Raw genomic sequence first — 13,423 nt, 5'->3', positions numbered from 1 at the left:
TGCGAGCTCACGATTCGTGATCGGGAGCTCGTCGTGAGGTGTTGTGTTGTGTACAGTGTGTACAATTTTAGTTCCAGTGGTACTATGGTGATCTCATATGTTCTTTGTAAGTAATGGTCTGGTGCTGCTCATTGCAAAAATAAATTGTAGCCTGGTGCAAATACCCGCCTGGTTCTTATAAACACCTGGGGTCCAAGTGGATTTAGCATATTAAACGCCCGGGCTACTAAATGGTCATCTACGGTATACAAAGATGGTTATTATTATTATTATTATTATTATTATTATTATTATTATTATTATTATTATTATTATGTATAGTATATCTTATTATTAGTATAGATATCGGATAGGTGAATGGATGAATGAATCGGATGCCTGGGTCTGGGGCCCTCCGTTGTTGGGCCTGCGCGGGTGTCGCCCTGTTGGGGGGTTCCCTCTCTCCGGGCCCGTCTCCGGTCCCCCCCGCTGCCTCCGCGGCGGGGCGCCCCTCTGGTCTTGGAGGGCCACTTTCGTGGGGGCGGGTGCACCTGCCCGCGTCGGCGGCCGGGGCGGCTCTGTCTCTCCGGGCAGGCTGGCCCCCTGCCGGGTGGGGGTCGTTGGCCTGGAGGGTGAGGGCCTCCTGGCCACGTGTCCGGCCCGGACCGGGTGGCCGGGGATTACCTGGGTCGCGGTCCGTCGCCGTGGGATCCCTGGCTGCTTCTTTCCGCGCCGTGGGGGACCCGCCCACGGGCCCCCTCGACCGCCGCCGGGGGGGGGGGGGCGCGCAGGCGGTGGGTTGCCTCCCTCCTACTTCTCCCCTCTGTGGGGTTGCTGGTGGCCTGGGTTCCGGGTTCTTCGGTGTCGGCCTCTGGTCTCGCGGGTGGCGGGGTTGCTCCCTCCCTCCCCCACTATAGATACACTTGAGGTGGAGCTTTGTTTGGATTATTACACACACACACACACACACACACACACACACACACACACACACACACACGATCATATACATACACGCATACACACACATAGACATACACACTGGCTTGTTCACCTGCATGCTTGCTCTGTAGTTTTTGGGGTTAGGCAGCGGTAGCGGTAGCTTAGATTGCTGTTCGTGTTTTGGTCGGCTCCGTGCCGGTTTCGTGTTTTGTTTGTGGTTTTTTGTTGCAGATTTCCAGTGCTTGACGTGAGGCCTCCATGTGTTCCTGCTTCCTGGATTGGCAGTGGATGTCGTCACCCCCCCCCCCCACACCCACAAAAAAAAATCAAAAAAAAATCACTGGGTTTGTATGTGTATATTTATGTATGTGTATGCATATGTATGCGTATATATATGTATATATATTAAATATAGTAATAATGCACATGGTTTCTACCGTCATGGTATCAATCATTAATATGTGTGCAGACAAAAAAAAAAAAAAAACAATAAATGAAAAACAAGGTTCCTTGTTAAGCCCAACAAATTATATATCATTTAGTTCCAATAATAATTAATAAATATGGAAAATCTTTCCTCATTGATGACTGTCTAAACTTTAAATGTCATATTGATCACCTTGTGCAAAAACTAAATATCTAAAATCTGAACATGTCGGTCTGTTTTTCAAACCGAGACACCTGCTTCCATGCTCTGCCCTTCTTATTATTTATTAGGATTAGTATTAGCTAATATTATAACTTCCCCCCTTGTTAATCCACACAGTATTAACATCCATATGCAGTTAGTCTGAATTGGAGGAAAACCAATCACGCCCCAGCAGGGGTGGATAAACAAACGCTGGCGGGCCAAACGAGCCTGGCGTTTCCTCCTGTGTAGTCTGGATTGGCTAGGGCTGGGGCAGTCTGGAGATCTTGTTTTTATCAGCTGGAATGCCCCTTCTGCCCCGTCAGTCCACTGCAATCGGGCTGACTGTTATCCTTGTCCAGCCGCTCGGATTAAAGCTCTTAATGGGGCTGTTTTGATACCATAACCACATACCCAGGGTCTGCTGTAGCCTGCCAAGGAAAGACAATCAAAATATCGGCCACGTACATTAAAGTGGTCGATTGTAAATACAAATGACTAAGATCATCTGCAAGGACGCGATTGAAGATAGAGGGAGAGTGTACGATTGTAGGCCTTTACAAGTAAAAGCAAACCAATGCTGAGAATCAGGATGAACTGCTATGCTGAAAAATGCTGAGCACATATCTATTACTGTGTGGGGATCAGGTAATATTGGCATTTCCTCAAATCATGCACTAGTCTATATTCGTCACCACCTGGGTTTTTGATGGGAAAGATTGGGGTATTGCATGCACTATTTGTTCTCATCAGGACTCCTGCATCCACTAATCCTGCTATAATGGGATTTATGCCGTTTGCAATAAAGACCTGCAGAGAATTTGGACGGAACACCAGCCGAAACCTGACTCCAGTGTTTTTCTTCAAGCCTATGTGGGGTAGGAAAAACTTAGATTTATTGTGGAGGTCCCGAAAGGATTTTCTCTACACTACAACACCAGTGAGCTCGAGATTATCAAAGTTTATTTTAACTGGTGAGCACCAGGAGAGTCAACAGCAGCACACAGGCTTGGACAGTCGAATCTCCCCATATGTGGTCTGAATTCTTTATATAGGAATGGGTCAGACTTGACTGTCATTGGATGCTAGTAACATGAAAGACCCCCCCGCATGACAGACACATAGGTGCCAGTTCTCCTAGAGAAGGCACACATTTACAAAAGAGGCGTTCTACATCTACACATACATTACAAAAGAGGCGTAGTCCTTCTTAGTTTCTTTCTCGCAGCGGGCCTTTGTTAATATTTGCATTTAAACAGCTGTTGATCCACCACCCCCCGCCGACCCAACTCCTGCTCCCCACCCTGTTGGGAAAAAAAAACAATGTTTGAATTTTTCCATGACAGTCTCCATGCTGGTCTCTGGAGACCAGTGGACTGTCAGTCTGTCCATCATGGACCGGATGTTTGTCTCCATGCTGGTCTCTGGAGACCAGTGGACTGTCAGTCTGTCCAACATGGGTCTGATGTTGGTGTGGTTTCAGTCTGATTGTGTCCTTCATGTGGACTTCTGTTCCAGCTGCTGGAGGACAACATTGCCCTGTTTGTGAAGAATGAGTTGAAGAAGATCCAGAAGGGTTTGAGTCCAGATTACCCAGAATCCCTAGAGCATCTGTTGGAGGGTGAGGATGAAGAGCAGAGGAGCAGCAGAGAGGCGTTTGTGAAGATCACAGTCAACTTCCTGAGGAGAATGAAGCAGGAGGAGCTGGCTGAGCGTCTGCAGAGCAGTAAGAGGATTTCTCTGAACATTTAATCTGCTGGATAGACCCAGAATGCCTCAGGAGATGAACAACATTCACAGATCAGCACAACATTAAACCCACTGAAAGATGTTGTTCCAACAATGTTCTGCTGGAATCAGATCTGCATTCTTGATCCACATGAAGGTTATTTTGACCGTTGACACCCAGCTAAACATTTCTGCAGACCAGTCGTCCCCACATGGTCCCGGCACCTCCCAGTAGCAGCGTCCATGTACAGGACAGCAGTAGACCTCAATAAACATGTTTAACCAACCAACACCACAAGATAACTGGAAGATTGTAGTCCAGGTTTTCCTCTTCCAGGAATCCTGCTGAACTCCAGATTGTCTTGATGGTTCTACAGATTATTGGACCAGATCATCTTCTGGTGTTTTCCAATCCCAAACCTGGAAAATCCACTTCACAGACACCACAACAATAAGAAGAACACAACAACCCACAAACCCACGACCCATCAGGGCTGTACTGCTAACATCCTGATACTAAAAACTCCAGGACACCTAGATGTTCTTGTCACTTCCACGTCCTGAATATTCAGAGGTGTTTTGGTGGTAAAATTGATTCTACTCAGTATTGTACAGCTCATCGAAATGTTAGAGTTGATCAGTGTCGTTTAGGGGTGTAACGATACACTAATCTCACGATACGGTACGATACACGATATTGAGGTCACGATAACGATACGATACGATATTATAGCAGTATTTTTTTAACAACCTTGCATGAGGAACATATGACTGGAAAAAAATGTTCTTTTATTTGAAAGACACAAAATACAAAACAATGCTGTGTGTTTGCCCTATTGTTACAGTTTGTAATGCTTTATAACTGTTTAAGTTTTAAAGAGAAAGCCAGGTCAACCATTTTCCACAAACTGAACTAAAAGTAAATGTCAGGTTTGCATTATGCATCTTCAGTTTCATACAAATACAAATATTTTGCCACAAACTGAATAGTTTCTCTCATGTATGATTTGACTTTTTTCTTTCTAATTTAACAACTAAAATTAAATAAATAAATAAAAGTAAATAAATACATACAATTTTACATCATAAAACAGATTGATTCATGCTCACCTTATACATGTAAGAGGAGATTTATTTTTGTTAAGAAGTTTATTTTGGTAAAACAGGGTTCATTATTTTATACATATATTCCTTATATTCTGATGTAAATCAGGGACTATAATGACACTAGTCAGTTTATCTGTAGTGATTAGTCTGTTTTAGATTGGGCGGAGTGATACGCCACAGTACGGCACTAGGTGCTGTGTTGATGTTCTAAAATCCTACGCTGTTGAGCGGACATTAAAGTACACTGGAGCTCAGCAGAAGTTGCCCGCGTGTTTATCCTACTCACCACCCCAAAAAGGTTTAATTTAATAAGGTAAGGCTTAACTCTACACCAGCCTTACATTAGTAAAAGTTCAGAGCTCAAAACGGGACCACAAAATGGGACTAGTTTCTTCTGAGCGGAGTAAGATTTTGGTCCGCGGGTCGAGATGCGGACGCGGCCGCGGTTGGATGCGCGTTTCTAGTCAACACAATAGATTAATATTAATAACCCAATATCGCGATACACTTTGTCACCTACACGACACGTATTGTGACGTTTTTGTATCGCGAAATTTCGTGGCACGATATATTGTTACACCCCTAGTGTCGTTTCACATCCTGATTCTTAAGGAGAATTTAGTTGAACTTCATAAAACACTAATTGGTTTCTTTTTTCCACTTTTATTAAGGTACTTTTGCTGAAGTTTGTAAAAAGCGGCTGAAGTCTAAGCTGAAGAAGAAGTACCAGTGTGTGTCCGAGGGGATTGTTAAAGCAGGAAACCCAACCCTTCTGGAGCAGATCTACACGGAGCTCTACATCACAGAGGGAGGGACTGGAGAGGTGAACGATGAACATGAAGTCAGACAGATTGAAGCAGCTTCCAGGAAACCAGACGGAGCAGAAAACGCCATCAGACAGGAAGACATCTTTAAACCCCCACCTGGAAGAGGAGGACCAATCAGAACGTTTATGACGAAGGGAGTGGCCGGCATCGGGAAAACAGTCCTAACACAGAAGTTCACTCTGGACTGGGCTGAAGGCAGAACCAACCAGGACATCCAGTTCCTGCTTCCATTCACCTTCAGAGAGCTGAATGTGCTGAGAGAGGAGAAGTTCAGCTTGGTGGAACTTGTTCATCACTTCTTCAGTGAAACCAAAGGAATCTGCAGCTTTGAAGAGTTCCAGGTCGTGTTCATCTTTGACGGTCTGGACGAGAGTCGACTTCCTCTGAACTTCAACAACAATAAGGACCTGACTGATGTTACAGAGTCCACCTCACTGGGCGTGCTGCTGACAAACCTCATCACGGGGAACCTGCTTCCTTCTGCTCGTCTCTGGATCACCACACGACCCGCAGCAGCCAATCAGATCCCTCCTTACTGTGTTCACATGGTGACAGAAGTCAGAGGGTTCACTGACCCACAGAAGGAGGAATACTTCAGGAAGAGGTTCAGAGAAGAGGAGCAGACCAGCAGGATCATCTCCCACATCAAGACATCACGGAGCCTCCACATCATGTGCCACATCCCAGTCTTCTGCTGGATCACTGCTACGGTCCTGGAGAACGTCCTGGAGAAAGTCCTGGTAACCAGAGAGGGAGGGGGGCTGCCCAAGACCCTGACTGAGATGTACATCCACTTCCTGGTGGTCCAAGCCAAACTGAAGAGAGTCAAATATGAAGGAGGAGCTGAGACTGATCCACACTGGAGTCCAGAGAGCAGGAAGATGGTGGAGTCTCTGGGAAAACTGGCTTTTGAGCAGCTGCAGAAAGGAAACCTGATCTTCTATAAGAAAGACCTGAGAGAGTGTGGCATCGATGTCAGAGAGGCTTCAGTGTACTCAGGAGTGTTCACCCAGATCTTTAGAGAGGAGAGCAGCCTGTACCAGAACCAGGTTTTCTGCTTCATCCATCTCACTGTCCAGGAGTTTCTGGCTGCTCTTCATGTCCATCAGACCTTCATCAAGTCTGGAGTCAACCTGCTGGAGGAACAGAGACACACCTCCAGGTGGTTTAAAAAAAGAGCAGAGACTAACTTCTATCAGAGTGCTGTGGACAAGGCCTTACAGAGTCCCAACGGACACCTTGACTTGTTCCTGCGCTTCCTCCTGGGTCTTTCACTGGAGACCAATCAGAACCTCCTACGAGGTCTGTTGGAACCAGACCAAAGAAGTTCACAGAACAATCAGGAAACAGTTAAATACATCAAGAAGAAGATCAGTGGGGATCTGTCTGCAGAGAGAAGCATCAACCTGTTCCACTGTCTGAATGAACTGAACGATCGGTCTCTGGTGGAGAAGGTACAAGAGTCCCTGAGGTCAGGATATCTCTCCACAGATTATCTGTCTACTGCTCAGTGGTCGGCTCTGGTCTTCATCTTACTGTCATCAGAAGATCTGGAGGTGTTTGACCTGAAGAAGTTCTCAGCTTCAGAGGAGGTTCTACGGAGGCTGCTGCCGGTGGTCAAAGCCTCCAAGAAAGCTGTGTAAGGATGAACACGGACACATCTGTTTTAGTTACAATCACATGTTGTGTTCTTGGAGGAAACCAGTTAAATTCACTGTTCAACTAAGTTCAGGTTCATGTGGGACCAGTTCTCCTCAATGATTCATTTCAGGAAACTTTACATGCAGAGAAGACAAATGCAGCGATCACTATGATCAATATTTATTGATTATTAGTTGAAATAATCAGTATTCATTGATATATAATTTATATCTTTGTTAAATGACATAATCAACGTTTAAATAACCTCCTGATCTCTCTTTAATCTCATCTGCAGGTTGAGTGGCTGTCACCTCTCAGGGGACATCTGTCCACTTCTGTCCTCAGTTCTCAGCTCTCAGTCCTCCAGTCTGACAGAACTGGACCTGAGCAACAACGACCTGCAGGATTCAGGACTGAAGAAGCTGTGTCCTGGACTGGAGAGTCCACACTGTCACCTGGAGACTCTCAGGTCAGAATCCACCAAGTGTTCAACTGGTGACCGTTACAACTGAGGTTGATATTGAAGATTGTTGATGTGTTTTTGCTGATCCTCTGACTTCTCCTTCAGCTCCATCATTAGGTGAACACGAGGACAGAGTCAGCTTTAGTCACAGAGCAGATCTCTCAGAGTCTCTGCATGTGTGTTGTGTTGTGTGTTTCAGGCTGTCAGGCTGTCTGATCTCAGAGGAAGGAAGTGCTTCTCTGGTCTCAGCTCTGACCTCCAACCCCTCCCACCTGAGAGAGCTGGACCTGAGCTACAACCATCCAGGGGAGTCAGCAAGGAAGCTTCTGTCTAGACTGGAGGATCCCCGCTGGAGACTGGACACTCTCAGGTAGGAAGACAGAAGGACATCAGAGTGCTGGACTCTTCATGGTGTCTTTGTGGACATCGTCTTTGTGCTTCTCTGGCTTTGAACAGAGATCTTTGAGCAGACAGAGCTGCTGCAGCTCATCTGGTGCTGCAGCAGAGCTGATAGATGAACTTCACAACTCTGAGCCGTCCTCGACCCAGTAAACATCCCAGAACCACAGCAGGGTGGTTTTCAGGCCCATCAGAGCACAATAACAGCTGCACCTTCACTCATCCATGACACGGTCTCCTCCTGCTGCTGATTCAGCAGAGATGAAACCAGATCCTCTGCCACTGAAAATGTTTATTAAAAAGAGATCTACCCGTGGCCCTACTCTGCGTGCGACGAGAGCCACTGATAGAGGGGATTGTGACCTAAGTTTCAGGCGGACAACTTTTGCCCAAAATACCCTATCTTATAAAGGGTGTGCATTTTGGAATAGCATCCCACCCTCGGTAAGGGAGTGCTCTAATTTCACCACATTTAAGAAACACTTGAAGATGTGGTTAAGAGGCAACCAAACCTGTGATCATGCATAATTCAGATTGGGCTTGTCTGGGGTATGTAGACATGGGTATGGATATGTGTGTGTAGGTGTATGTATATATATGTGTGTATATGTGTGTGTGTACGTACTGTACATGCGTATGTGTGTATATATATGTGTATATATACATATGTATATATTAAATACAATTAGTAGAGATACGGTAGAGCAATGTGCAATTTGATTATGCACTTTATATTAACAACGGGTTTTGTGCAATATGTATACTCCATTTTGGTTCCCGTACAATATAATTTATCTCCTCGCACTAAGCACTTTAAAATATAAACACTTTAACATATATCCACTATAACTGTACTCTACTGTTTAGACTCGTTTACACACTGGTCGTTGGTCTCCTGTTTTTATTCTTTGTACTAAGTTTCGTGTTGTGTTGTGGTATTATGTGTTTCTGTCTTTGTTTTTTCTTATTCGTTTATGTTCATGTTACCATCAACCTGCCAGGGGACTACAGATGGAAATTAGCCTTAGGCTATAATCTGGCATATTTACATGTGAATGTTCATTAATATGCACTGTCCCATTTTAAATAAATAAATCTGAAATCAGATGAGAAGAATGTGTTGAAACTGTGCTGGAAGGTGCCGACCACAGGACAGACTTCAGAGACGCTGCGTTTAAGTGCATCTTCACTGAAAAAAACTAAATCTAAGCACATGTAAATATAACATAGATTCAAGAACTTAATCTGCATTTGTTCAAAAACAAGACATTTTTGTTAGGCTCGAGGGAAGGAGGGCGGACCCAAATGCAGGACAACACGAGCAAGGTTCAGGTATAACGAAGGGCGCTCCAAAGGAGGGAAGGAAGACCAACACAAAATCACAGACCGTAAAAACGCAGCAGGAAAGTCCAACAAAAGACGCAGACCGGAGGGGAAACTCACGGCTGGAAAAAAGTAATCCAAAAGGACCCAGGAAGGGAAGGTCCACGAACGCGAAACTATGGAAGACCAGGAAAACGGGCCGAGTACGGGGCTCTGAGCTGGAGAGAATCATCTGACACCGCAGCTTGTGGGAGGCAGGTTTAAGAGCAGGCTGGGTGACAAGGCTGAGTGGTGTCAGGTGTGGGGACGATGATTGGGATCAGCTGCTCTGGCCAAGCCTGACCAGCCTGTGGCGCCCTCTGGTGGAGGAAGGGTGTGCCAAACCCTAACATTGTGCATTTTTCCTTAACCAGCAGTATTTCTGTAATCCCAGGCAATCTTTTCATTTACACACAGCATATTTACTTTTCCTTTAACAATTTTAATCTATTGGGCAGATTGACCAACGTTTAGATGAAACATGCTTTATTTGTTTAAGTAGAACACCACAGTATAAAATATCTTGCTTGATCTACTTTAAAAAAAATTAAGGCAACTTTTTCGCATGAGATTTTAATGTAGGTCTTTGTATAAACTACTTAATTTTTAGTATGTACAAACTTCACTTGCAAGAAAAGTCAACTTAATTTTGATAAATAAAGTAAACTTAACACAATTACGTTGACTGTACTTGCAAAATGTATTATTTTCATACAAAAAATGAAGTAGTTTAACCAAAGACTAGTCTTTTTTGATCTACATAATAATCTCATGCAAAAAGTTTACTTTTGTTTTTTAAGTAGATCAAGCACAATATTTGTATCAGTGTGTCCAAGTGTTGGACTGTTCCTTCATCCGTGTGTGAGAGACATGTAATGTCCATGTTTGCTGAGAGAGACTGAGCTGGTCTGACCCCCCTCCTCCTGTCAGGGGTGGGATGTTATTTTTGGCCCTTTTGCACTAGTCCTTACTCGGCCCAACTCGGCTCGTCACGCCTCTACCCGCCTCTACCCGTTTTGTCCCCGTTTGTTTTTCCACAGCCAGGGGAGAAGTGGGCAGGTTGGGGTGAAGCTGCTGTGACGTACTCGATTGCGCAACCGCTTTGTTCATGTGGGCGCTGATCAGAAATCAGCTGGAGCCGCGAGGGGCTGAGAGTAAAACAGCCCGTCTACATCCCTTTTTTAATTCTCTCCTCAGCCACCAGGTTTATGAACATCTGCACCTCAGAGTTGGATGACCAAACAGACGTTTTGCGCTTTATGATAAAATCGCTGCGAGCCGCGAGTCGCGCTCGCGCTGACTCCCGCTTCCTGATTCAAACATCTGACGGCCCCGCCCCCGACCAATCAGTGGCACGGAGGGTGATGACGGCCCCGCCCCCCGACCAATCAGTGGCGCGGAGGGTGGTGACGTCAGAAATAGTCCCGGCTCAGCCCGGATAGAACCTCGCCAGAATGGTTACAGAAATAGTATCGGCTTGGAGCGGCTCTACCCGTCTCAGCCCCTAGTGCAAAAGAACAAGACGGGGCCGTGGCGGGTAGAAACGAGCTGAGGCGGGACTAGTGGAAAAGGGCCATTAGAGGACCCTGGTCCTCTAAATCAGGGGTTCCCAACCTTTTTTGTGCAAAGGACCAGCACAAGTATCAACAAAAAGCTCATGGACCGGTTGACAATTTATGTTAATTTTAATAAACATTTTAGAAAAAAACAACGCATTTTAAATAGGGCTGCAACTAACGACTATTTTAATAGTCAACTAGTCACCGATTATTGAAACGATTAGTCGACTAATCGGATAATTTGTCATTTTTTCTTAAATTTAGCATGAGGTTGCTTTAATTATGTGGCAAATGATAATAAACACGAGAAAGATGGGTACTTCAATGAAAAATAGATATTTTATTCAACTTTGCTGCTGTTCATACAAAAAGTAAATAAAAAAACCAAGGACAGGCACAGTGATCAGTCAGTATAGACATAAATCCATAAATAAATAAACCTCTGTCCATTATTTTCATTTTTTAAGGACAGGCAATTGTGTTATAGAAAAAATAAATGATAAAATAAAATAAAATAAAACGTCTCGTATTTTTTCTCCATCAATTGGGTGAAATGGGTTCTGGATGGCAGGACGTACTCTGGGTTGAACTGGTGTATCATTTGTTGAAACCCGTCAGCATCAACCATGGAGAGCTGTTCATATCACAGATCAGCATCTACTGACTCAGTGAGGGCAGTCGCCTGTTGCAGGGAACACGTCTGCTTCTTTTGCAGAAAGGGGTCCATGGTGGCTCTCATCTTTGGACTGCATGTATTTAATTTAAAGTACTTTTGTCAGGTGCAGTCAGGCATAACGTTAAAGTTCTCTTTTAAAGCCAAAATACACTTACCAAGGCGAGTCCATTTCGTTCAACTGTCTGAGGTGCTCGTGCATTACCAACGTGCTCCCGTGATAAGCAAGGTCTGCTTTGCAAACCTTGCAAGTCTTCTTTTTATTCGCCGTATCCAGGCTAAAACGCTCCCGAACTTTTTAAGTTTTGTTACCCGCGGCTGCGCTGAGACGCTGACATGCTGCGCGGCTCTCGGCAGAGATTGTATGAGGTGAAGTGAAGTGAGATGCCTCAATTGTCGACAATTTTGATTATCGATTTTTGTCGACAACATCAGCGAATCGTTGCAGCCCTAATTATGATCGGAACACAAGCCATTTCACGGCCCAGTAGTAACGGCTCTACGGCCCGGTACCGGTCCGGGGACCGGGGGTTGGGAATCACAGCTCTAAATAACATCCCACCCCTGAGAGAGACTGAGCTGGTCTGACCCCCCTCCTCCTGTCAGGGGTGGGATGTTATTTAGAGCCGTGATTCCCAACCCCCGGTCCCCGGACCGGTACCGCTGCAAAAGACATCTGCCTCGATTTTTTGGGGGAAAAATGAGCTGTGGGAAAGGTTCCACTTTCCAACAATACTGTTGCCAGGAGAATTGATGATATTGCCGAGGATATTGAGGGACAATTGCTGGACAGAATAAAAGCATCTCCGTGGTATGCAATACAAGTGGACAAATCTACTGATGTGGAAAATTCTATTTCTAAAATGTTTATTAAAATTGACATAAATTGTCAACCGGTCCCTGAGCTTTTTGTTTATACTTCTGCTGGTCCTTGGCACAAAAAAGGTTGGGAACCCCTGATTTAGAGGACCCTGGTCCTCTAAATAACATCCCGCCCCTGAGAGAGACTGAGCTGGTCTGATCCTCCTCCTCCTGTCAGGGGTGGGTGTTATTTAGAGAACCCTGGTCCTCTAAATAACATCCCGCCCCTGACAGAGACTGTGCTGGTCTGATCCTCCTTTTCCTTCCAGGGTGGAGCCTGCTGGACAGCGATTTCTGACACCAGGAGGTCTGAGGAAGTGTAAGTTTGTTTCTATTTCATTCACACATTCAACCATCTTCACACTGACACATCACTCATTCATGAGTCCATCAGTGATCAATAACTGATCAATAATAACTGCAGCTGCTTGTTTGTTCTCTCCATCAGATTCCTGTCAACTCACCATCGACACAAACACAGTAAACAAATACATCCAACTGTGTGACAACAACAGGAAGATGATGGATGTGAAGGAGGATCAGTCATATCCTCGTCATCCAGACAGGTTTGATGGTGAGCCTCAGCTGCTGTGTAGAGAAGTTCTGACGGGTCGCTGTTACTGGGAGGTCCAGAAGAGAGGGAATGTTTCTGTATCAGTGAGTTACAGAAGAATCAGCAGGAGAGGAAACTCTAAAGACTCTGTGTTTGGATGGAACCATCATTCCTGGAGTCTGTATGGTTCTGATGATGGTCGGTACCAAGTCTGTCACAATAACAAACTAACATCTCCCTCCTCCCCTTCCTCAGTCTCTGACAGAGTAGCAGTGTACGTGGACGTTCCTGCTGGAACTCTGTCCTTCTACAGGGTCTCCTCTGACAGACTGATTCACCTCCACACCTTCAACACCACATTCACTGAACCTCTCTATCCTGGGTTCTGGATTGGTTCTGGTTCTTCAGTGTCTCTGTGTTGAGTTCAGTCTCCAGAGTCGCCTCCTGTCAGAGAAAATGTCTCTGTTGGACAGATAGTTGAGTCTGTACATGTCTGTCTCTGTTTCCATCAGAACACCTATACTGTCCTCGCCATGAGTATTCAAAGCTTGACAGTTACAGAACAGTGTGAAGTCCTCCAATAAAAACAAGGCATAACTTTTCTTGCACGTTTATTGAAGATCCACAATTTACTGTAAAACTGTAATAAAGAGCAAAATCCAAACACAAATCAGAATCTAAACAATATTCATTGCACTGAC

The 13,423-nt window shown here is 45.0% G+C and overlaps 1 protein-coding gene across 1 annotated transcript in view; it reads left to right on the top strand.

Annotated features, from left to right (window-relative positions):
- The window catches only part of LOC133419538 (NACHT, LRR and PYD domains-containing protein 3-like), a 79,096-nt gene extending 65,952 nt beyond the window's left edge, over nt 1-13,144 (top strand). Inside the window, exons 4-7 of the mRNA XM_061708757.1 lie at nt 7,148-7,321; nt 7,515-7,685; nt 12,439-12,488; nt 12,618-13,144. Coding sequence (XP_061564741.1) covers nt 7,148-7,321; nt 7,515-7,685; nt 12,439-12,488; nt 12,618-13,144 — 922 coding nt within the window. The remainder of the gene's footprint in view (nt 1-7,147; nt 7,322-7,514; nt 7,686-12,438; nt 12,489-12,617) is intronic.
- Nucleotides 13,145-13,423: the final 279 nt, after the last annotated feature.

The sequence above is a fragment of the Cololabis saira genome, chromosome 19 (assembly GCF_033807715.1).
Source record: "Cololabis saira isolate AMF1-May2022 chromosome 19, fColSai1.1, whole genome shotgun sequence".
Classification (NCBI taxonomy): domain Eukaryota; kingdom Metazoa; phylum Chordata; class Actinopteri; order Beloniformes; family Belonidae; genus Cololabis; species Cololabis saira.
This window is presented reverse-complemented; position numbering and strand designations above follow the sequence as displayed.